This window comes from Scyliorhinus torazame, chromosome 9 (assembly GCF_047496885.1).
Source record: "Scyliorhinus torazame isolate Kashiwa2021f chromosome 9, sScyTor2.1, whole genome shotgun sequence".
Taxonomy (NCBI): domain Eukaryota; kingdom Metazoa; phylum Chordata; class Chondrichthyes; order Carcharhiniformes; family Scyliorhinidae; genus Scyliorhinus; species Scyliorhinus torazame.
In genome coordinates, this window is record NC_092715.1 from 102,931,085 (window position 1) to 102,957,381 (window position 26,297).

Consider the following 26,297-nt stretch of genomic DNA (forward strand, 5'->3'; position numbering starts at 1 on the left):
AAATGAATATTTTTCGTCAGTATTCACTCAGGAAAAAGAGAATGTTGTGGAGGAGAATGCTGAGACCCAGGCTATTAGAATAGATGGCATTGAGGTACGTAGGGAAGAGGTGTTGGCAATTCTGGACAGGCTGAAAATAGATAAGTCCCCGGGGCCTGATGGGATTTACCCTAGGATTCTCTGGGAAGCCAGGGAAGAGATTGCTGGGCCTTTGGCTTTGATTTTTATGTCATCATTGGCTACAGGAATAGTGCCAGAGGACTGGTGGATAGCAAATGTGGTCCCTTTGTTCAAGAAGGGGGGTAGAGACAACCCCGGCAACTATAGACCGGTGAGCATCACGTCTGTTGTGGGTAAAGTCTTGGAGGGGATTATAAGAGACAAGATTTATAATCATCTAGATAGGAATAATATGATTAGGGATAGTCAGCATGGCTTTGTGAAGGGTAGGTCATGCCTCACAAACCTTATCGAGTTCTTTGAGAAGGTGACTGAACAGGTAGACGAGGGTAGAGCAGTTGATGTGGTGCATATGGATTTCAGTAAAGCGTTTGATAAGGTTCCCCACGGTAGGCTATTGCAGAAAATACGGAGGCTGGGGATTGAGGGTGATTTAGAGATGTGGATCAGAAATTGGCTAGCTGAAAGAAGACAGAGGGTGGTGGTTGATGGGAAATGTTCAGAATGGAGTTCAGTTACAAGTGGCGTACCGAAAGGATCTGTTCTGGGGCCGTTGCTGTTTGTCATTTTTATCAATGACCTAGAGGAGGGCGCAGAAGGGTGGGTGAGTAAATTTGCAGACGACACTAAAGTCGGTGGTGTTGTCGACAGTGCGGAAGGATGTAGCAGGTTACAGAGGGACATAGATAAGCTGCAGAGCTGGGCTGAGAGGTGGCAAATGGAGTTTAATGTAGAGAAGTGTGAGGTGATTCACTTTGGAAGGAATAACAGGAATGCGGAATATTTGGCTAATGGTAAAGTTCTTGGAAGTGTGGATGAGCAGAGGGATCTAGGTGTCCATGTACATAGATCCCTGAAAGTTGCCACCCAGGTTGATAGGGTTGTGAAGAAGGCCTATGGAGTGTTGGCCTTTATTGGTAGAGGGATTGAGTTCCGGAGTCATGAGGTCATGTTGCAGCTGTACAAAACTCTGGTACGGCCGCATTTGGAGTATTGCGTACAATTCTGGTCACCGCATTATAGGAAGGACGTGGAAGCTTTGGAGTGGGTGCAGAGGAGATTTACCAGGATGTTGCCTGGTATGGAGGGAAAATCTTATGAGGAAAGGCTGATGGACTTGAGGTTGTTTTCGTTAGAGAGAAGAAGGTTAAGAGGCATACAAAATGATCAGGGGGTTAGATAGGGTGGACAGTAAGAGCCTTCTCCCGCGGATGGAAATTGCTAGCATGAGGGGACATAGCCTTAAACTGAGGGGTAATAGATATAGGACAGAGGTCAGAGGTAGGTTCTTTACACAAAGAGTGGTGAGGCCGTGGAATGCCCTACCTGCAACAGTAGTGAACTCGCCAACATTGAGGGCATTTAAAAGTTTATTGGATATGCATATGGATCATAATGGCATAGTGTAGGTTAGATGGCTTTTGTTTTTTGACTTCCCATGTCGGTGCAACATCGTGGGCCGAAGGGCCTGTACTGCTCTGTATCGTTCAATGTTCTATGTTCTATAACAAAGAAGTCTATTCAGGAATATACCTTGTGGACGTGGGAGAAAAAGGAAAACTCTTTGACCAACAGCCTAGCAAACCTCCACGGATCCAGTCCCCCCATTTGTTCCATAAATCCCCTAAGCACCTTGGCCGCTGCCGGCCTTCTCCCGGTCCTGGATCTAGACCGGTCTAGCCCTGGATCCAGCACAGTGTTGAAGTCCCCCCCATTACCAAGCTTCCCACCTCCAGGTCCGGGATACGTCCCAGCATCCGCTTCATGAATCCCGCGTCATCCCAGTTCGGGGCATATACATTTACCAGCACGACCGCCTCTCCCTGCAATCTACCACTCACCATCACATATCTGCCCCCGTTATCCACCACTATATTCTTAGCCTCGAACGACACCCGTTTCCCCATCAGTATCGTCACCCCCCTGTTTTTCGCATCCAACCCTGAGTGGAATACCTGTCCCACCCATCCTTTTCTTCACCTAACCTGATCCGCCACCTTCAGATGCGTCTCCTGGAGCATGACTACGTCCGTCTTCAGTCTCTTTAAGTGCGCGAACACCCGGGCCCTCTTAATCGGCCCATTTAGGCCTCCCACATTCCACGTGATCAGCCGGATTGGGGGGCCGCCCCCGCCCCGCCCCCGCCCCCCCCCCGCCGACTAGCCATCCCCTTTTCTGGGCCAGCCCCCCCCGCGCACCCACCTGTCCCCCAGGCGGCGCCTTCCCGTCTCGACCACCTCTTCTCTTGCCAGCTCCCCCTTGATCTCAGCAGCAGCAACCCAGTTAGTCCCCCCCCCGCTAGATCCCCCTCTAGCATGGTTACTCCACCCATAATGCTTCCGAAAGTCAGCTAACTCTAGTTGACCCCGGCTTCCCCCGTTCTCTCTTTAACCTCCCTGTGTGTGGGGCTCTCTTCCTTCCTGCGCCTATCTTCCCGCCATCATCTCCATAGCGCGGGAAAACCCCGTGCTTTCCTATCGGCCCCGCCCCCTATGGCGCAGCTCCCTCATTCCCCCTCCCCCTCTCTGTCCCTTTTTCCCACCGGCGCCCACATTTCTTCGTGTCCCCCCATCAAGGGGAGAGAAATTCCCCACCCAACGTTACTATATATTAAACCTCCCCTTTCCCACTTTACATTTCTGTACCACCACCTCGTTACTTCCACCCCAATATTAAACTCTCAGATCTAGTCCAGTTTCTCTTCTTGAATGAAGGTCCATGCCTCATCCGCCGTTTCGAAATGCTTGCCCTGATGCGTGACCCACAATCGCGCTGGCTGCAGCATCCCAAATTTTATTTTCTTCCTGTGAAGCACCGCCTTGGCCCGATGAAAGCTCGCCCTCCTTCTCGCCACCTCCGCACTCCAGTCCTGATACACTCGTATCACCGCATTCTCCCACTTGCTACTCCGTACCTTCTTGGCCCAGCTCAGGACCGCCTCTCTGTCCATGAAGCGGTGGAATCTCACCACTATCGCCCTTGGTATTTCACCTGCCTTTGGTCTTCTCACAAGGACTCCTTCCACCTCCAGGGGGCCCGTTGGGGCCTCAGCTCCCATTAGCGTATGGAGCATCGTGCTCACATAAGCCCCAACATCAGCTCCCTCTGCTCCTTCAGGGAGACCTAGAATCCGTAGGTTCTTCCTCCTCGAGCTGTTCTCCAGGGCTTCCAACCTTTCGATGCACCTCTTATGTAGCGCCTCATGCGTCTCTGTTTTTACCACCAGGCCCTGTATCTCATCCTCATTCTCGGCTGCCTTTGCCTTCACTCCGCGGAGCTCTATCGCCTGGACCTTTTGTGTTTCCTTCAGTCCCTCGATTGCCAATAACATCGGCGCCAGCACCTCTTTCTTTAGTTCCTCCACACATCGTCGGAGGAATTCCTGCTGGTCCGGGACCCATGTCGTCTGGGCTCCATCCGCCGTCATCTTGCTTCTCCCTTCTCTTCTCTGCCGCTGATCCAAAGGATCCTTCGCAATCTGGCCACTACCGCTGGTCCTTTCCATACACACACGGGGGGGGGGGGGGGGGGGGGGGGGGGGGGGTCTTCCTTCTTCACCCCACACTGGGTTTGGTCTAAAAAAAATTCCGTTGGGGCTCCGGAAAAGAGCCCAAAAGTCCGTTAGAACGGGAGCTGCCGAAACGTGCGGCTTAGCAGTGCATCGCCGCAACCGGAAGTCCGCGGTGCCACAGTATTGAGGACTATCGTGGAGTAGTTGTTGTTGGTTATCCTTACTGATTGTGCTCTATGGGTCAGAAAGTCGAGGATCCAGTTGTAGAGGGAGGGGCCAAGCCCTAGGTTTTGGAGTTTGGATATGAGCTTGGCTGTGATTATGGTGTTGAAGGTGGAACTGTAGTCAATGAATTGGAGTCTGATGTAAGAGACCTTGTTGTCGAGATGTTCCATCGATGAGTGTAGGACCAGGGAGATAGCGCTTGCTGTGGACCAGTTGTGACGCTATGCGAATTGCAGTTAATCAAGGCATTCTGGGAGTATGGAGTTGATGTGTCCCATAACCAACCTCTCGAAGAACTTCATAATGATGGATGTCAAGGCCACCGGATGGTAGTCATTGAGGCACATTGCCTGGTTCTTCTTTGGCACCAGTAAGATGGTGGTCTTCTTGAAGTAGGTGGGAACCTCAGAACGGAGTAGGGAAAGGTTGAAGATGTCCATTAACACACCCGCCAGTTGGTCCATGCCAGATCTGAGTGCATGACCCGGGACTCCGTCAGGACCTGCTGCTTCCTGAGAGTTCACTTTCAAGAAGGCCAATCTGTCTTCGGAGGCTGTGACGGTAGGTATGGGTGTGTCCGAGGCAGTTGGGACAGTTGCCAACGGTTTTTTGGTTTCTTGCTCGAAACGAACATAGAATACAGAGTACATTGTGGATGGGTACTCTGTTGCCAGAGATTCTACTCGGCTTTACTTTGTAGCCCGTTATATTGTTTAAGCTTTGCAGCAGCCGACGAGAGTGCATGTCGTTAGCCTGTGACTTTAGCTTATTCTGGTATTGTCTTTTGGCGCCCTGATGGCTTTGCGGAGGTCGTACCTAAAAGTCTTGTATCGGTCAGGGTCACCTGTCTTGAACGCCTCCAGATCCCCCCTCCTGCCTTGAACGCCTACAGATCCCCATTCCTGCCATCGGTGGGAGTATATCCAATTGCTGCTCTGTGGAAGGACTCCCAAATCCCATGCCGCACCTCTCAATCATTGCCTCGCTCTCTTTTGTGATTTTAAAATAAAAGTTTTTAAAAAGTGGCTGAGAGGGCACCTTCTTATTGAAGCACCCTTCCAGTTTCTTACCTTGTACTGAAGCTGGGTGCTTCTCTGAAGTTGGTGGGCCTCTCATTGACCCTCCAGCTTTGTGAACCCATCTGCTACCCTTAATTGATCAGGGAACCTATTTCTGATCCAATTAAGGGCTCACTCATGTGAGAATCTTGACTTTAGTCAATTTCCCATTGGTAGTGGGTTTGTGTCCGAAAAACAGTCCCTTGTCCAGTTTCCCGCCTTCATAGGGGAAATTCAGCCCAGTGTTTAAAAATGCCGTGTGTATTATCTATGCCACATGTATGGACTGTCAGTTGAGAAAAAATTCTTATAATTCTGTAACAGTTTTTACTATCCCTGTGAATAATTCTGCATACTACAAAATGTGTTTACTTTCACATATGCTTTGATTAAGTTTAGTATGAATTCTTCTGTGAGTAAAACGCTGTATGCATTATGATTGGCTGTGTAATCTTTTGCAGGCAAAACTGAAACATCCGATCTGCCAGGAATTCACTGTGGAGAATATGCTTTCAGTGCTGCCTGCTTTTCCTCATGGTGCTGCTCAACGTCAGACAAAGAGAGCTGTTGAGGCCTTAGTGAAAGCAGCTAACTACTCCAGGCTCATGGCTATGCAACAGGTGACCAAGCTAAAACTTGTGAGAGCATTGTACTAGGAATAGATTTAAGATAATAATATCTGAAAAATGCACTGACATTTTTTGAACTTTCAAAACTGAAAGTCTTATTTTCTGCTTTGATAACTTCACTTCGCAGTTTTTACTTCTGCGTCAATTTGACTTATTATCACTCTCTTTTCAGTTAGAAGACTAAGAGTTCAGGTCCTACTACTGGATTTCTGTATCTCATCTAGTCTCGGTACAGTACTGAGGGAATGCTAGATTGAGACATCTGCCTTAAAGTAAAGTCCAGTGAGGTGGATGTTAAAATTCCACAGCACTATCTATAAAAGAGCAAGAAATTATGTGGTATTTACTGTCTCCGTAACAGTCGCTGGGACTTTAGGAAATATTTATGTTTCAGAGAAACATAAAAAAGTTTAAGTCTTTATGGTAAATTTAATACATTGGGAACAGGATGGATGAGTTTAAATTAGCAGTAAGATACTTATCAATGTGTTCCTGATGCACTCCAATACAGTGCATTCCTAATCATATCACCAGAGGCATATGGGTCCTTACCAAAACATGTAAATCGGAATCCTATGATACATTTCGGACCCCAGCTTTCGGACCCCAGCGTTCTACCACTTCCCTTTAAGTGGAGCCTGGTCCCCATCACCATCTTTCTCACCTAGCTGAACCTGTTTTCACGTTGAAAACCAACCCTTCAACTTAAGTCACTTCCTCAAAATGAAGGGTGGTGCTCTGGATAGCCATATGGGTCCGAACTGTTGCTTCCTTTTTGTGGGGTACATGGAACATCCTGGGCGCAATTCTCCCATCGGGAGACTAAGTCCCGACGCCGGAGTGGAAACCGGAGTGTTTCACTCCGGCGTCGGAGGCCGCTCCCAGCCCCCTATTCTCCCGCCCCCGGGGGGCTAGTAGCAGCGCCGCGTCATTTACGCATGCCGGGCCTTGGCGCCGCGTAAATGATGCGGCCAGCGCCGCGTAAATGACGTCAACCGCGCATGTGCGGGTTGGCCGGCGCTAACCGACACATGTGCGGCTGCCATCCTCCCCGAGGCCGCCCCGCAAGAAGATGTCGGATGGATCTTGCGGGGCGGCAGAGGAAAGGAGGTCCTCCTTCAGAGAGGCCGGCCCGCCAACCGGTGGGCACCGAACGTGGGCTTTTGAGGCCGCCCCCCGTGCAGGAATCCCCCTCCCCACAGGCCGCCCCCCCCCCCCCCCCCCCCCAGCGTTCCCGCGCTGGTCCCGCCGGCAGCGACCAGGTGTGGACGGTGCTGGCGGGAAGCCGTCGTGTTGGGCAGACCGCTCGGCCCATCCGGGCCGGAGAATCGCCGCTCGCCCGTTACAAACGGCGAGCGGTGATTCTCCCAGCGGCCAGCCGTGATTCTCGCCACGCCGGTTTGGGTGGGGGGTGGGAGAATCACGTGCCGGGGCGGCGTGGCGGGACTCGCGCGGCGCCTCAGCGATTCTCCTACCCGGCGTGGGGGGGGGGGTGAATTCCGCCCCCCTTTATCTAAGTACTGCTCAGGTCGTCTCCCTCACATTTTTCTGGTACATTAACAGCTGTATAGATGCTAGTCCCTGCCCTTGTCCTGGACTGGAAAATGTCATCAACTTTCTGCCCTTCTCTCACTTTCACATGGTTGATTTTCCAACTCTTCCTTTGCTTGACCTCTCTATCTCCATTTCTGTGGACGGTTATCAACAAATATTCTCTATAAGCTCACTGACTCCCATATCAACCACATTCTCACATCCTGCTTCCTGTAAGAACACAATTCTATTTTCCCATGCTTCACCTCCATCATAGCTGTTCAGATAATGCAATCTCATACTAGTGCTCCTTGATACCACACTTTATTAATGCTGCCTTGATGTCAAGGGCAGCCACGCTGACGTTACCCCTTGAATTCAGCTCTTTTGTCCATGTTTGGACCAAGGTTGTAATGATGTTTGGAACTGAGTGGTCGTTGTAGAATCCAACCAAGTATCAGTGAGCAGATTGTTGATGAGCAGGCATCAATTTCTAGCCCTGTCAATTACATCTCCCATTACTTTGCTGATGATTGACAGTACACTCGGGCAATATTGGCCAGACTGTCCTGCTCTTTGTAAATAGGATATGTTGACCAATTTTTCAATTTGTCACGTAGATGCCAGTATTGTAATTGTGCTGGAAGAGCTTGACTCGAGGCATATTCAGTTCTGGAGCACAAGTCTTTTAACATTACAGTTGACATGTTGTCGGGGCCCGTGCCTTTGTTGTATCTCGTGTCTTTGGCATTTTCTTGAAATCATGTGAAGTGAATGAAATTAGCTGAGGACTATCTTTGGTTGTGATGGAGACCTCAGGAGGAGGCAGCGAGGGATCATCTCCTGACATTTCTGGTTAAAGATGGTTAAAATCAGTTTGGCCTTCTCTTTTGCCCTCATGTTGGGCTGCATAATAATTGACATTGGTATTTTCATGGGACCTCCTCCTCCCATTATTTGTTTAATTACACACCTCCAATCAGGACTGGATGTAGCAGGACTGTCACAGGACTGCAAAGCTTTGATCTGATTTGTCGGCATGGGATCGCTTAATTCTGTCTATAAGCCAGTTTTGAATCCAGTTTTCCAAATTGCCCTGGATTCCATGTGCTCTTACTTTCTTCATCAGGCTCCCATGAGGGACCTTGTCGAAAGCCTTAAAAAAGTCTGCGTGGACTACATCAACCGCACTACTCTCATCTGCACACCTAGTCACCTCCTCAAAAAATGCAATCAAATTTGTAAGACCTCATCTTCATTGTGAACTACTGGAACATTGGAACTGGTGCCTTCAAGACTAATTCAACTCTACATTTTGTCTCCCTCGTGGAAGTCCTCACTTTTGAAAAGGCAGATCACTATGCAACAGTCAACCAGTCTACCCTGTGGAAAAACACTCAATTAAACATTTGGTTCCAGATTCTGAACAAGTGGGGATGCTCTCTGATGATTCCACAAGTATCAGCACCATTAACAACTCCACTGACAATGAAGTAATTGGTGCCCATATGCAGCGTGGCCTGGACAAAGTTCAGGCTTGAGCTGATAATGGTAAGTAAGATGGACTTCCCGTGGCGCCCTCGAGGAAGCAGGTTGCAGGTCGGATCGCTCCCGCCCACGATGGGCAAACGGACCTTTTCCAACGGACTTTTCCGGAACCTGGCGACCTGAATCGGTGGAGGAGACGAGAGGGAAGAGGCTTTCCCCCCGGGGTATGGACAGCTGGACCAGAAGTGGTCGAGTGGAGCGGCAAGGATCGAAGCGGGAGCAGCGGGGACCCAAGGCCGGGCGGCAAAGCATGGCGGACGGCAGGGACCAGGGAGCAGAGGTTCACTGGCCAAAGGAGCAACAGATGGAGTTCTTCAGGAATTGCTTCGCTGAACTGAGGAGGGATACGCTGGACCGAATGAGAGCGGTAATGGACCGAATGGTCGAGACACAGGCGGTCCAAGAGAAGGCGCTCAGGGAGGTCGAGGTGAAGCTCTCCAGCCAGGCGGACACGGTAACGGAGCTGGAGCACGAGGTGGAGGAGCTGAACGCCTGCCAGAGGAGGATGCAGGCGCAGCTTGAAGAGCTGGGGAACAGAGCCAGGAGGCAGAATTTGAGGGTCGTTGGCCTCCCCGAGAGCTGCGAGTGATCGGATGTGGGTGCATACGTGAAAGGTATGCTCGAGGCGCTGATGGGACCGGAGGCCTTCCCTCGACCCCTGGAGTTGGATGGGGCGCATAGAGCCCCCGCAAAGAAGCCCAGGACGGACGACCGGCCAAGAGCCTTGGTGGTCCACTTTCACCGGCTTGCTGACAGGGAACGTGTGCTGCGATGGGCCAAGGCGGAGAGGAACAGCAGATGGGAGAACTGTGAGGTGCGCATTTACCAGGACTTGGGAACGGAGCTGGCCAAGAGGCGTGCAGGATTTATCAAGGTAAAGGCAGCCCTCTACAAAAAGGAGGTGAGGTTTGGAATGCTGTATCCTGCGAAGCTTTGGGTAATGTTTGAGGAACTCCACGACTACTTTGAGACACCAGAACAGGTTTGGACTTTCATTAAAGATAAGAAACTGGACTTGAACTAACGGGCACTTAGTTTTTTTCAGTGCTGTACAGTGGCGGCGGTCTGTTAACCTAACTTGCTCTGACTAGGAGTGGACTTTTATTAAAAGAAGAAGCTGGTCTTGAACTAAAGGACTCTGGGCTCTCAGAGCTTTTGTGTGGCTGCGGTTTGTTAAATTATCCTGTACTGTAATGTTTTATCCAAGATTGTTTTCAGCCGGGACAGAGAGCGGGGGCTGGAGGGGCGCATTGTGTAGGGTGTGTTTTTGGGAGCTTGCAACGAGAGGGGGGGGGGGCTGCAAAGGGGGCCCTGCACTTGGTACCTTTCGGCAGGAGATCGGGGCCTCTGATAATGGGGGTGGGCTATGGGCTGGTTAAGGGACATGAAAGGGCACGATGAGATACAATCAGGTTAATGGGTCCTTGGTGTGTGGGGGGAAGGCGGGAGACAGACAGGCGCCAAGGGTAGGTAGGGGTCAGTGTAGCTAGCGTAGGTCAGGGGGCACCAGGGAGAGGAGGGGTGGGCTAGGGCCAAGCAGAGGGTTGACCTGGCAGGTCAGGTCACGGGGGGCAGGGGAGGTGGGGGGGGGGGGGGGGGGGGGGGGGGGGTTAGAGCCACATTAGTTTAGTTAAACATGTGTGGCATGGGCAAACAGAGCTGACAGGGGAAGTGCCTTATTAACATGTTTATTCTTTCCCACTGTTCGTTTTCACTATGTTAAGGCTCTTTGCATATGGCCTTTTTTCTCTCTGTAAATGTTACAAATTTGTTTTAAATAAAAAATCTCAAAAAAAAAGACAATGGCAACTAACATTTGAGCCACAGAAGTGCCAGGCAATGAGCATCTCCAACAATGGACAATCCAACCACATCCCCGTGATATTCAGTGACATCACCATCACAGAATGTCTTATTATCAAACAGCTACTTTCCTTGGATTGTCATCTTGCCGTGGCGGAGAAGCTTGAACGTTCCATTGATCTTGAGGGCAATGCCATCGGGAGTCTTAAGCCTCTGGCAGGGTCACCCATGGCATGTGCTGATGTGCAATGGCATACCCACATTGAAAGATGTCCTACAAATTCATCCCTGCACCCCCCCCAAACCATACACTATGCCGAGTTGCAAATCTATCTCCATTTCTTCACTGTCATTGGGTTGGAATCCCACCCAAACAGCATTGTGGGTATACCTACACTATAGCATGGACTATAGCAGTTCAAGAGCATGGCTTATCAACATCTTCTTAAGGGCAATTAAGGATGCACATTAGGAAATGTGCCCCAGGCAGCAGCACCCACATCCTATGAGAGAATTTCAAAAATTATCAATCAATAAGTCTAATTTATTCGATCTTTTGTAGCATGTTCCTGAATCTCCTGTTTAATACCCCGTTGTTTTTAATTACCCTACCGGGTAGATTATTCCAAACAGTTAATAGTCTTTGGGCGGGATTCACCAGCTGTTCACGCTGGCAGGAAATTCTGGTCCCACGCCGACGCACGGGTTTTATGGCGACGAGGGCTGCTGTCAACGGGAAATCCCATTGGCGGAACCGGTAGATCCTGCTGGCGGGTCACCTCCCCTGCCGAAAAACACGGCGGGTAAATCCCGCCCAATGAGTATCAAAAGTCTTCCAGATAATAAAATTTACTCTGCATTAATTCCCAATTAATCAACAACTGTCATTTATGTAGTGCTTTTGGTATTAATACAAGTGGATTGGATTGCAGGAATAAATGAGTCTTGCAACAATTGTCCAGGGCTTTGGTGAAACCACATCTAGAATATTGTTTACAGTTTGGGCTCAGATTTGATAAAGGATATACTTGCAATGGAGAAGGTGCAGTGAATGTTCACTAAATTGGTCCCTAAGTGAGGGGGTTCTTCTATGATGAGAGGCTAAGTAAATTAGGCCTATGTTCTCTGGAGTTTAAAAGAATGAGCAGCGGTTTCATTGCATCATAGAAGGTGTTTGAGAGGGTTGATGGTGGAAGATTGTTCCCAGCGATCTAGGAATCTAAAACACAGGGGCACAGTTTGAGACAATGGGGCAATCATTTAAGACAGATGAAAATAAATTTCTTCATTCAAAGGGCTGTGAATCTTTGAAATTCATTACCCCTGAGACTTGTCGGCTCCATTAAATATTCAAGGCTGAGATAGAGATTTTTGGTCTCTCAGGGAGCAGGTGGGAAAGTGGAGTTGAACTCCAAGATTAGTCATGATCATGTTGAATGGTGAAACATTTTGGAGGGGCGTTCTGTTATGGTGTGGGCTCTTCTGCTCCGATTTCTTGTATTTTTCTATTCTTGAATTAACGTTGTTAAACATTCCATGGATCTTCACAAAAGCATTATAAAACAAATCTGACATTGAGCCTCACAAAGAAATACTGCAGATGATCAAAAACTTTGTCAAACAGGTAGGTCTTAAGACCATCTTAATAGAGGAAATTGAAGTACAGAGGTTTAGGGAGGGAATTCCAGAGTTTAGGAACTGGCCAGCTGAAGGAAAGTCCAACAATGATGGATCAATTAAAATCTGGATGCTCAAATGGCCAGATTTAGAGGATTCCACATATCTCCTAGGGTTGGGAAACTGGACGTGATTACAGAGTTACGGTGGAGCAAAGCCATAAGGCACTTAAAAACAAGAATGAGAATTTCCCGTACCAGCCTCCCCGAACAGGCGCCGGAATGTGGCGACTAGGGGTTTTTCACAGTAACTTCCTTGAAGCCTACTTGTGACACTAAGCAATTTTAATTTTTCATTTAAAATCGAGGTGTTGTTTAACCAGGAGTCAATATAGGTCAGGGAGCACGGAGACGATTGTGCAACAGGACTTGGTGCAAGTTCGGATACAGGCAGTAGAGCTTTCGTAAAGTTTATCAAGGATGGAAAATAAGAGGCTGACCAACAATGGGTTGAAACGATCACACCTAGAGGCAACAAAGGCATGGATGATAAGAAGAAAAACTGAGGCAGGGTTGGAGTCAGGTGATGTTACACAGATTCAAAGAGGTGGTCATAATGATGGCACAAATATGTGGCCAGGAGTTCAACTCAGGCCAAACAGGAAAAGTTTGCGAACAGACTAGTTCAGCCAGAGTTGCCAAGGAGATGAATTTGACTAGAGAATAGTTTGTGGCACCGAAGACAAAGGCTTTTGTCTTTCCAATATTTTGATGAATGAAAATTTTGCTCATCCAGCACTCTGCCAGGCTGCCACAGATGGTATTTCTTGCCACAGATGAAATTTCTTGCCTTAGTCTACTTGCAGTCCATAAATACCATAAAGAGTCCAGTAATGCCCCCCTTGCCAGCAAATGACTTGATCACTTTTCTAATGGATGATAGGATTGAAAATTTAGGCTCTGTGGGATTAGCTACGGTAACTGGCTTCCCATAGGTGCAGAGTCTTATACAGTGGATGCACGCAGCCATCAAGGTAACCAACAATCAGCCAGATTTTCTTATGCCGAATTTTCCACTCGCATTGTGGATGACGAGATATCAGGGTTCCTATCTCAAGTGAGAATTGACTTGTAGGCTGGCAATAGAAAGTTCATAGGGACAGTGAATAAACAGGTAAGAGAGGCAAAAAGAGAGTATAAGAAGAGACTGATAAATAACATAAAGGACTATCATTAAGTCTTCAATTGGCATGTCAGTAGTAAAAGGGTAGGAAGAGGAGGAGGGATGGGGCAGATTAGGGTCCAAAGAGGAATTTATGCATGGAGGCTGGGGGCAATGTTGAAGTGCTAAATCAGTATGTTACACCTGTCTTTCCAAAGGAAGAAGATCTGTCATTGTCACAGTGAAAGAAGAGGCAGTTGCATTTATAGATAGACTGAAAATTAATAAATCAGAGATATTAGAAAGACTGCTACGCTTAAAATTGATAACCACCAGGGTTAGATAGAATGCATTCAAGGATGCTGAGGGAACTAAGGACATAAATTACAACGGTATTTGTTGTGTTTGGCCCTTTGTACTTCACAAAGGAACTCACCAAACACTTTGTTGCAGTCAGAAAACATAATACATAGAGAAGCATGTATTCTAACTTTCATATAAATGCTTTCCTGTCGTAGGTTAAAGCTCAACAAGTTGAACTGGATTTCCACAAGTCCATGTATGGTATTCAAGTGAAATATACGGAGGCCCTATTCCATGCAATCAAGCAGGCATACCATGCTTTTCAAGAAAATGTAGCTAAAGTCCTATGTTTACCACTGCAAGGTAAGTATATGTTTATATAAATGGAAACAATTTTGATAGATTTCTGTACTAATTCGTGATGATAAATAAAGGCCCAAATTTGCAGTCTCCAGATTGTTAAAGGATAGGCATACAACTCCAGGTCCACATAAGAAGTCCCGAATCATGAACCTCCAGAGGAATTGCCTGGGAAGTTTGAACTTCCAACTGGCAATTGCCCTGCTTACCGGGACTCTCGACTGGACAAGGATCCATAAGTGGAATCTGACCAGTCTGGTGGAAGACGTTAAAAAGGACCTAGAGATGGGATGCACTCCCGCTTTCACTGGCGGGGACGGTACAGATGATCAAGATGAACATACTAAGGTCGCACTTGGAATATTGCGCACAATTCTGCTCACCACACTACCAGAAGGATGTGGAGGATTTGGAGAGGGTGCAGAGAAGGTTTACCAGGACGTTGCCCATTATGGTGTTAGCTTTGCAGAGAGGCTGAATAGACTCAGACTGTTTTCATTAGAACGCCGGAGGTTGAGGGGTAACCTGATAGAGGTCTACAAGATTATGAGTGGCACGGATAGAGTGGATGGGCAGGCACTCTTTCCCAGGGTGGAGGGGTTAGTCACCAGGGGGCATAGGTTTAAGGCCCATGGGGCAAAGTTGAGAAGAGATTTGCGAGGCAGGGCTTTTACACAGAGGGTGGTGAGTGCCTGAAATGCGTTGCCAGGGGAGATTGTGGAAGTAGATACATTTACGGCACTAAAAAGGCACCTCGACAAATACATGGATAGGATGGGTATAGAGCGATACCGCACAAGGAATGCTAAGTGTTGTGGCCAAGGGCGATATTATGATTGGTACAGGCTTGGAGGGCCGAAGGGCCTGTTCCTGTGCTGTATTGTTCTTTGTTCTGCAAAAGTCTCCAATTGAGTTAGTCAGAGAATTCAGACAGTTCCACGGTACTTAACTGATACTTACCCTGGAAATGTTAGACAGAAAAACCCTAGTCTAACGCTTGAATAACTACGCAATTGACCTTACCACCCCCAATCGCTCTCACACTGGCACCCATCACACTTCCCTTGACTCCCTGACTACCCCCGATTACTCTCCCTGACCACCCCAACCCAATCTGACTTCATTCCGAACCATCCACCAACCTCACCCATCTACCAGGCTATCCACCTGCTGCCCTACCCACCCACCTCCTCACCCACCTAGCATCCTACACCATACCCAGTTATCTCACCCAGCTACACATGCTACCATTCACCCATTCATCCATTCACTGACCCCCCCCCCCCCCCCCCCCCCCCCCCAATGCTATGGTGCTTGAATGGAAATGCAGAGCAACATCGGGATGTGCAAAATTAGAAATCAGAGCAGCAGTCTGATTATGATTGTATGTGGCATGGATTTTCCAATGAGCAGCTACCAGAATTATTTTTCTTGACAATTTAGTTTCAAACAAAACGTATGAAGACAGACTTGCAAACATGATGATACAGAATGGTTCCGTGTTCTATACATGTTTAAATGTACCTGAATAGAGCAACAAGCTTGAAAGAGATTGTGTTTATTGTGAATGATCACCTCAAGGTAATTTACTGTTTATTGTAACTAAAATATGTTGGGTATATAAGTGGAAATGGTAACCTGATGGTTATTTTGGGGGCTAAGTTTACCCTCTTGGGCAGGAAGGATAGTGTGGGCCAGGCATAAAATTAGGTGGCATGCAAAGGCATCGTGCCCATGGACTACCTGCCCTCATAGGTATTTTACCCATAGTGGAGAATGTATCTGGTTTCCCACTCACCCGTGGACCAATTAAATAATCACTTAAAGGCTTCTTCCTGCCACCACTAGTATTTATCCGCAGCCAGGGAGGCCTTCATTAAGACAGGCTGCCTTGTAAAATCTGTTTTTTGGGGATGTTTGCCCCTGCTTCGGCACATGTGCCCGTTGGAGCCCCCCCCCCCAAGTTTTCCAGCAACACATGCCCCCGTCCACCCTAATTCCCAACTCTCTCGCAAGGGCTGCCAGCATATCCCCAGTGAGACTCTGGCCTCACCTTGTTCGGGCTCCTGGCTCCTCTTCTTTTGTTTGACTGACAGTCTTGGAATCAGAACTTGCCCTCAGATAGGAGAAGAATGATCACCTCAAGGTAATTGGCAGTCCAACGCCTGTTGAAGATCTGAGTGGTGAGTCGGCCAAGCACAGACGAGCTTGCATGAGGTGAAAGGCAGGGACACTATCCCCCACATAAAATTCAGCTCTTTGTTACCTATTGTTTTTAATTTAATCAATAAAATTCTTATTTTAAATATGAAAACAATTCTACAAAATATCTTCCCAAAATCTAATGTTTTGTAATAAAATGAGCTAGATATTTTATAGTGGCATTTTAGTTAAATCGTTTTTTCAAATTAAAGTGGACGAAAATGTAGGTTACTGGTGAATGATGTCTACCAAAGTGCTTTGATCATAAGTTGATATTTGAGTATTATTCAATCGCTATTTTTGTTTTTGCATAGATAATAAGATATGCCATTAAGATCCAAATCATTTTTATACTGATACGAAAGTCTTTGCCTGACCCAACTATGCTTCAAAGAAAGTTTAGTTAATGTCATAATGTAGAATGACTTACAGTTGATGAGCTTTGTCTATGCTCATAAACCGTTTTTGCTGGTTGTTACCTTTGAAGTTTGAAGTTTGGTGTCTCCCATAGCTGTGTCCTTTCTTGCTATAATGGGAGATGTGCCTTAACCTTCCCAATATCTGGTTCACTTAAGGAAATCGGGAATTGATCAGAAACCCCTTATTACTATATTTTCATCATATGTTTTGTCACTTTCTTTCAAGTCTTCGCTTTGGAAAGTACAAAGAACAAAGAACAAAGAAATGTACAGCACAGGAACAGGCCCTTCGGCCCTCCAAGCCCGTGCCGACCATACTGCCCGACTAAACTACAATCTTCTACACTTCCTGGGTCCGTATCCTTCTATTCCCATCCTATTCATATATTTGTCAAGATGCCCCTTAAATGTCCCTATCGTCCCTGCCTCCACTACCTCCTCCGGTAGTGAGTTCCAGGCACCCACTACCCTCTGCGTAAAAAACTTGCCTCGTACATCTACTCTAAACTTTGCCCCTCTCACCTTAAACCTATGCCCCCTAGTAATTGACCCCTCTACCCTGGGGAAAAGCCTCTGACTATCCACTCTGTCTATGCCCCTCATAATTTTGTATACCTCTATCAGGTCGCCCCTCAACCTCCTTCGTTCCAGTGAGAACAAACCGAGTTTATTCAATCGCTCCTCATAGCTTATGCCCTCCATACCAGGCAACATTCTGGTAAATCTCTTCTGCACCCTCTCTAAAGCCTCCACATCCTTCTGGTAGTGTGGCGACCAGAATTGAACACTATACTCCAAGTGTGGCCTAACTAAGGTTCTATACAGCTGCAACATGACTTGCCAATTCTTATACTCAATGCCCCGGCCAATGAAGGCAAGCATGCCGTATGCCTTCTTGACTACCTTCTCCACCTGTGTAGCCCCTTTCAGTGATCTGTGGACCTGTACTCCTAGATCTCTTTGACTTTCAATACTCTTGAGGGTTCTACCATTCACTGTATATTCCCTACCTGCATTAGCCCTTCCAAAATGCATTACCTCACATTTGTCCAGGTTAAACTCCATCTGCCATCTCTCCGCCCAAGTCTCCAGACAATCTAAATCCTGCTGTATCCTCAGACAGTCCTCATCGCTATCCGCAATTCCACCAACCTTTGTGTCGTCTGCAAACTTACTAATCAGACCAGTTACATTTTCCTCCAAATCATTTATATATACTACAAAGAGCAAAGGTCCCAGCACTGATCCCTGTGGAACACCACTGGTCACAGCCCTCCAATTAGAAAAGCATCCCTCCATTGCTACCCTCTGCCTTCTATGGCCTAGCCAGTTCTGTATCCACCTTGCCAGTTCACCCCTGATCCCGTGTGACTTCACCTTTTGTACTAGTCTACCATGAGGGACCTTGTCAAAGGCCTTACTGAAGTCCATATAGACAACATCTACTGCCCTACCTGCATCAATCATCTTAGTGACCTCCTCGAAAAACTCTATCAAGTTAGTGAGACACGACCTCCCCTTCACAAAACCGTGCTGCCTCTCACTAATACGTCCATTTGCTTCCAAATGGGAGTAGATCCTGTCTCGAAGAATTCTCTCCAGTAATTTCCCTACCACTGAAGTAAGGCTCACCGGCCTGTAGTTCCCGGGATTATCCCTGCCACCCTTCTTAAACAGAGGAACAACATTGGCTATTCTCCAGTCCTCCGGGACATCCCCTGAAGACAGCGAGGATCCAAAGATTTCTGTCAAGGCCTCAGCAATTTCCTCTCCAGCCTCCTTCAGTATTCTGGGGTAGATCCCATCCGGCCCTGGGGACTTATCTACCTTAATATTTTTTAAGACACCCAACACCTCGTCTTTTTGGATCACAATGTGACCCAGGCTATCTACACCCCCTTCTCCAGACTCAACATCTACCAATTCCTTCTCTTTGGTGAATACTGATGCAAAGTATTCATTTAGTACCTCGCCCATTTCCTCTGGCTCCACACATAGATTCCCTTGCCTATCCTTCAGTGGGCCAACCCTTTCCCTGGCTACCCTCTTGCTTTTTATGTAAGTGTAAAAAGCCTTGGGATTTTCCTTAACCCTATTTGCCAATGACTTTTCATGACCCCTTCTAGCCCTCCTGACTCCTTGCTTAAGTTCCTTCCTACTTTCCTTATATGCCACACAGGCTTCGTCTGTTCCCAGCCTTTTAGCCCTGACAAATGCCTCCTTTTTCTTTTTGACGAGATCTACAATATCACTCGTCATCCAAGGTTCCCGAAAATTGCCGTATTTATCTTTCTTCCTCACAGGAACATGCCTGTCCTGTATTCCTTTCAACTGACACTTGAAAGCCTCCCACATGTCAGATGTTGATTTGCCCTCAAACATCCGCCCCCAATCTAGGTTCTTCAGTTCCCGCCTAATATTGTTATAATTAGCCTTCCCCCAATTTAGCACATTCATCCTCGGACCACTCTTATCCTTGTCCACCAGTACTTTAAAACTTACTGAATTGTGGTCACTGTTACCGAAATGCTCCCCTACTGAAACATCTACCACCTGGCCGGGCTCATTCCCCAATACCAGGTCCAGTACCGCCCCTTCCCTAGTTGGACTGTTTACATATTGTTTTAAGAAGCCCTCCTGGATGCTCCTTACAAACTCTGCCCCGTCTAAGCCCCTGGCACTAAGTGAGTCCCAGTCAATATTGGGGAAGTTGAAGTCTCCCATCACCACAACCCTGTTGTTTTTACTCTTTTCCAAAATCTGTCTACCTATCTGCTCCTCTATCTCCCGCTGGCTGTTGGGAGGCCTGTAGTATACCCCCAACATTGTGACTGCACCCTTCTTATTCCTGATCTCTACCCATATAGCCTCACTGCCCTCTGAGGTGTCCTCTCGCTGTATAGCTGTGATACTCTCCTGAACAAGTAGCACAACTCCGCCTCCCCTTTTACATCCCCCTCTATCCCGCCTGAAACATCTAAATCCTGGAACGTTTAGCTGCCAATCCTGCCCTTCCCTCAACCAGGTCTCTGTAATGGCAACAACATCATAGTTCCAAGTAGTAATCCAAGCTCTAAGTTCATCTGCCTTACCCGTAATGCTCCTTGCATTAAAACATATGCACTTCAGGCCACCAGACCCGCTGTGTTCAGCAACTTCTCCCCGTCTGCTCTGCCTCAGAGCCACACTGTCCCTATTCCCTAGTTCTCCCTCAATGCTCTCACCTTCTGACCTATTGCTCCCGTGCCCACCCCCCTGCCATACTAGTTTAAACCCTCCCGTGTGACACTAGCAAACCTCGCGGCCAGGATATTTATGCCTCTCCGGTTTAGATGCAACCCGTCCATCTTATACAGGTCACACCTGCCCCGGAAGAGCTCCCAGTGGTCCAGATAACAGAAACCCTCCCTCCTACACCAGCTGTTTAGCCACGTGTTTGTCTGCTCTATCTTCCTATTTCTAGCCTCACTGGCATGTGGCACAGGGAGTAATCCCGAGATTACAACCCTCAAGGTCCTGTCTTTTAACTTTCTGCCTAGCTCCCTGAACTCCTGCTGCAGGACCTCATGCCCCTTCCTGCCTATGTCGTTAGTACCAATATGTACAACGACCTCTGCCTGTTTGCCCTCCCCCTTCAGGATTCCCTCTACCCGTTCGGAGACATCCTGGACCCTGGCACCAGGGAGGCAACATACCATCCTGGAGTCTCTTTCACGTCCACAGAAGCGCCTATCTGTGCCCCTGACTATAGAGTCCCCTATAACTATTACTCTTCTGCGCTTTGACCCTCCCTTCTGAACATGAGAGCCAGCCGTGGTGCCACTGCTCTGGCTGCTGCTGTTTTCCCCTGATAGGCTATCCCCCCCGACAGTATCCAAAGGGGTATATCTGTTCGAGAGGGGGACAACCACAGGGGATTCCTGCACTGACTGCCTGCCCTTTCTGGTGGTCACCCATTTCTCTGCCTGCACCTTGGGTGTGACCACACTTACATAACTGCGATCTATGACGCTTTCCGCCACCTGCATGCTCCTAAGTGCATCCAATTGCTGCTCCAACCGAACCATGCGGTCTGTGAGGAGCTGCAGTTGGGTGCACTTTCTGCAGATGAAGCCATCCGGGACGCTGGAAGCCTCCCGGACCTGCCACATCTCACAGTCAGAGCACAGCACCCCTCTAGTAGTAGCATAAATACTGATCAGAGACTTTTTTCTTTCTTTCAGGTAGCTAGGACCATGAGCTTCAATAATAGAAAATGTCATTAATTTTAATTCTAATTCCCACCCAGCTTACCCTTAGGTTGGTCACCTGTGATTCTTCTTTTATTGAACCTCCTTCTCTGTTTCGAATTGAATGCCCCACTTATGGATGGCCTTCACGCTCATCTGTTAATTGAGACCCGTAAGTGAGCAATTCATGTCTCATACCCTCGCCAATAATTTTCACCAAGTGGACGACAGGGGACTCGCCATGTGAGAGGCCTGGAAAGTAAATCCTGGTGTATTTGCTTGTATGCATCCAGAAGGGTTCCTCATTGTCAGGCACTCAGTGCACGACCGAGGGACCCAACATCAGGAAGGTGGATGGGGGTTGCTGAGAACCATCTCTGTGTCCTTGCTACTGACCCCTTCCCCATAACTCCCACCCCTCGACACTCCTTCTCAACATAACTCACCTGGGTCCATGGCTGGCAGGTTTGAAGGAAGGAAGGGGCTTGAAAAATCAGCACATGGCCTGTCCAGTGCGTACCCATCCCCCTGCTTCCCCTTCCAACCCAACCTGTCCTCCATTTTACCAGGTGGAGTCACGACATTGGCTGGCCCACTGATCCTTGGACCTATTCAAGCCCTTAAATGGCCAGTTAACGGCCAATTAAATACCTCATCCATCTCCTGCTGCATTTTTATAGGGAGGCCCATGCTAAGGAATCATGTACAGTTTTGGTCTCCTTAATTGAGAAAGACACTGGAGGGGTGCCGAGGAGATTAACTAGCTAGATTCCGGATTTGAGAGGATTGGTTTATGAGGAGAGACTGAGTAGACTGAGGCTGTACTATTTGAAATTTAAAGAATGAGGGGGGATCTGATCGAAACAAATACAACTTTGAAGGGAATAGTTGAGATAGAAGCAGGGAAGTTGCTTCCACTGGTGGGTGAAACTAGAACTAGGGGACATAGCCTCAAAATAAGGGAGAGCAGATTTAGGACTGAGTTGAGGAGGAACTTCTTCAACCAAAGGGTTGTAAATCTGTGGAATTCCCTGCCCAGTGAAGCAGTTGAGGCTACCTCGTTGAATGTTTCTTAAGGCCAAAATAGATAGATTTTTGAACAGTAAAGGAATTAAGGGTTATGGTGAATACGCGGGTAAGTGGAACTGAGTCCAGAAAAAGATCAGCCATGATCTAATTGAATGGCGGAGCAGGCTTGAGGGGCCAGATGGCCTACTCCTGCTCCTAGTTCTTATGTTCTTATGTAAGTAGCCCAGCAGCTTTAGCTGCACAGGCTGGTTTTGGGCTGAAGAGGAATACCTACCTTAGGGATCTCTGTGTATATTGGATGCACCACCCCCTTGATCCTGACTTCCATAGCCTCTCAAACCCAACTCCCAACACCATCACTCCCCTCACTGAAGCCTGCTAGCCAAGTCTCACAAATACCCCTTCAGTTTAGCCTCCATTAGCTCCACTTCTTCGAAGACTCCCTGCAGGCCGAGAAGTGGCCACTGCACTTGAACCTGATATTGCTGCTACTACAGAGTTGCCAGTTATCTGAAAGGATAATGCAGTGCAACCGGCATTTAAAATATTAGCCAGGTGTTGGTTCACTACCATCATCCCTGTGAGTACCTCATCATTGCTACAACATTGTGGGAACTTTTGTGTCAAACAGAAACTAAAGAAAGAAAGGGTGGGAAGACAATTATTCCAAGGTCCTGTTCATTCATCTTCTAGCAATTGATTCAGAGAACAACATTGGCAGAGGGTTTGCGGTTGACCCCTCACAGCAACAAATGTAACTTATATTTATATAGCACCTTTAATATAATGAATCATTTAAGTCATTTCACAGGAGCATTATAAAACAAACAAGAACAGGAAACACTGGAAAATCTCAGCAGGTCTGACAGCGTCTGTGGAGAGAGAAAGGAGCTAACGTTTTGCATCTAGGTGACTCCTTGTTGAAGAGCTGGGAATTTCTGCTGCGGACCTAAGTCCCATGGTAGGGCAAGAAGCGGGAGTATTTCCCGCCATGGAACCCAGTGGGCAATCATGTCGAATTGCGCATTGCTGAGCACAGTAATTATGCAGTCGAGGGTTTTATGCAACAGGGAGGGCAAGATATGTATGTTCCGCCAACAAATCTGGGGTTCATTTCTAAAACAACCGCATGGGTTGATGCACCAAATGCCCCCTAAGTCACACAATAAACCACGTACCCCACTTCTCCCGCCCTATCCCCAATTACCCGTACACTAAATTCCTGTCCTTATTTAACATTACCATGCCTCCTATTTTTCTCCACCCCCTTTTTTCCCTTTCCCCCTTACTGCTGACGTTCAGTTTTTGTTAAAGAAATCGATGAACGGCTGCCAACCCCGGGCAAATCCCTGTATTGATCCTCTTAAAGCAAACTTGATTTTCTCCAGACTGAGAAACTCGGCCATATCGCTGACCCACACTCCTCATTTCGGGGGCTCCGAGTCCCTCCATCTCTGCAAGATCCGTCTCCAGGCCACCAGGGAGGAGAAGGCCTGAATATCGGCCTCCCTCCCCCCCTTTGCCCCCGGATCTTCCGACACCCCAAATATTGCTAATTCTGGACTCAAAGTTACCCTACCTTCCAGGACTTCTGACATAACATCTGCAAATCTCTGCCAGAATTCCCTCAGTTTCGGACATGCCCAAAACATATGAACATGGTTGGCTGGGCTACCCCCACACCGCCCACATCTGTCCTCCACCTCCTCGAAGAACCTACTCATCCGGGCTACCGTAATGTGGGCCCTGTGGACTACCTTGCACTGAATCAAGCTGAGTCTAGCACAGGCCGAGGATGCATTTACCCTTTTCAAGGCTTTTTCCCACAGTTCAGTTTCCAGCTCCCCTCCCAATTCCTCTTCCAACTTCCTCTTCACCTCTCTGATAGGGGCCCCTTCCCACTCTAACAATTCCCTGTATTTGTCGGAAACCTTCCCACCTCCAACCCCTGTTTTTGACAGCACTTTATCCTGTAGTCTCCTCAGGGGGAGGCGAGGAAAGCTTGGGACCTGTCTCCATACAAAGTCCTGCACTTGAAGATACCGAAACCCGTTTCCTCCCAGCAAGTCAAACTCCTCCTCGAATGTCTCCAAGGTTGGGAAACCCTCCTGGATGAATAGATCCCCAAACCTCTCAATCCCTGCCCGCTGCCATACCTTAAAGCCCCCATCCAGCCCCCCGGGACAAACCGGTGATTGTCACAGATTGACATTGGTGACGCAGTCTCATACGCTGCCTCCATTGCCCCCACACCCTCAGGGCTGCCACCACCACAGGACTTGTGGAGTACCGAGCCGGCGAGGACGGCAGGAGCGCCGTCAGTAAAGCCTCCAGACTCGTACCTTTGCAGGATGCTGCCTCCATCCGCTCCCAGACCAACCTCTCCCCCACTACCCACTTCCTGACCATCGATATGTTGGCAGCCCAATAATAGTTAATGAAGCTCGGGAGAGCCAATGCCCCTTCCCCGCGGACCCGTTCCAGGAGTACCCTCTTTACTCTTGGGGTCTTACCCACCCATATAAACCTCGATATCGCCACATTAATACTTCTGAAAAAAGCCTTTGGGTCAAAAATCGGGAGATACTGAAAAAAGAAAAGCAGTCTCGGACGGACAGTCATCTTCACCGTCTGAACCCTCCCCGCCAGTGTCAGTAGGAGCATGTCCCATCTACAAAAATCCCTTCTCATTTGATCCACTGCTTTGCCCAAATTTAACTTGTGAAGCTGCCCCCAATCCTTGGCCACTTGAATCCCCAGATACCTAAAACTCTTCCCAACCACTTTAAAAGGTAGCTCCTTCAGCCTCCTTTCCTGCCCCCATGCCTGAATCACGAACATCGCGCTTTTTCCCATATTTAACTTATAGCCTGAAAATCGCCCAAATTCTACTAATAACCTCCACGATTTCGGTCATTCCCCCCACCGGGTCCGTGATATAAAGGAGCAAATCGTCCGCATTGAGAGAGACCCTGTGCTCCACCCCCCCCCCCTCTTGCTATTCCACGCTACGTATTCGCTGCTCTCAGAGCCATTGCTAAGGGTTCTCTGGCCATGGCAAACAGTAATGTGAAGAGCGGGCAGCCCTGCCTTGACCCCCGACAAAGACTAAAGTATTCTGATCAAACTCGATTAGTTCTTACATTTGCCACCGGGGCCTGGTACAGTAGCCGGACCCACTCCTCAAATCCCTGCCCAAACCTGCCTAAAATATCCCACAGATACTTCCACTCCACTCGGTCGAAAGCCTTCTTCCACGTCCATGACAACTACCACCTCAGCCTCGCGCCCCTCCGCTGGCATCATAATTACATTAAGAAGCCGTCTAATGTTGGATGTCAGGTGCCTGCCCTTTTCAAATCTCGCCTGATCCTCGCCAATTATCTCCGGGACACAATCCTCCATTCGAGTGGCCAGGATCTTTGCCAATAATTTGGCATTTACATTCAAGAGGGAGATTGGCCTGTACGATCCACAGCTCTCCGGATCCTTGTCCTGCTTCAGGGTGAGAGAAATCGATGCCTGTGATAACGTTGCGGGGAGTACTCCCAGCTCCTTGGACTCATTGAAAGCCTTCACCAGGAGCGGCCCCAGTAATCCAGAGAACCTCTTATAAAATTCCACTGGGAACCCATCAGGTCCCGGGGCTTTACCCGATTGCATCGCCCCCATCTATCAGCTCCTCATTTATCTTCGGGAACTCTCGCCTCCCCAGGAATTGATTCATGCCCTCTTCCCCATCTGGGGGTTCCGACTCGTATAGCTGGCTATAAAATTCCCCGAACACTTCATTCGCCGCCCCGGGTCCGTCACCGTCTTCCCCCTCAAATCCTTCATTTTCTTTATTTCTCTCGCTGCCTCTTGTTTCCTCAGCTGATGTGCCAGCATCCTGCTAGCTTTCTCCCCATGTTCATTGTGGTAGTATGTATTAGGGGTCATGTGGGACTGGAAGCCCTAATGTCATTGGCTGACAGATCCCGGGTCCTGGTTGGCCGTTGACCTCAGGGCGGAGTATAAGAAGCCGGAGTCCTCCCCCGCAGGCCATTCTACTATCGAGCTGCGGGGGAACAGACACGCTTAATAAAGCCTCATCGACTTCACTCTATTCGTCTCACGGAGTCTTTGTGCGCTACAATTTATTAAGCGTGTCTAAAAAGGACTATGGAGCTCAGGATCATCCCGGAATGCCTGAGGATCAGCCCCCACGCAGTGAACGCGGCAGCAGCCTTCAAGCACTGGCAGACTTGTTTTGAGGCCTACCTCAGAACGGCCACCGGCCGGGTCACAGAAGACCAAAAACTACAGGTCCTGCACTCGAGGTTAAGCACGGAGATTTTCTCCCTCATCGAAGACGCGGAGGATTTCCAGACGGCGTTCGCAGCACTGAAAAGTCTCTATGTCCGCCCAGTTAACCAAATCTACGCTCGCTACCAGCTCGCGACGAGACGGCAAAGTCCCGGAGAATCGATGGACGAATTCTACGCTGCGCT

The 26,297-nt window shown here is 48.4% G+C and overlaps 1 protein-coding gene across 6 annotated transcripts in view; it reads left to right on the plus strand.

The window, feature by feature from the left end:
* Window positions 1–26,297, plus strand: part of LOC140429410 (uncharacterized) — a 379,567-nt gene that overhangs the window by 299,233 nt on the left and 54,037 nt on the right. For 5 of the 6 annotated variants that reach the window (XM_072516350.1, XM_072516351.1, XM_072516353.1 and 2 more), the window contains 2 exons: window positions 5,436–5,594; window positions 13,784–13,931. In XM_072516350.1, the coding sequence (XP_072372451.1) occupies window positions 5,436–5,594; window positions 13,784–13,931 (307 nt within the window). The remainder of the gene's footprint in view (window positions 1–5,435; window positions 5,595–13,783; window positions 13,932–26,297) is intronic. The other variant, XM_072516352.1, reaches the window with a different exon arrangement.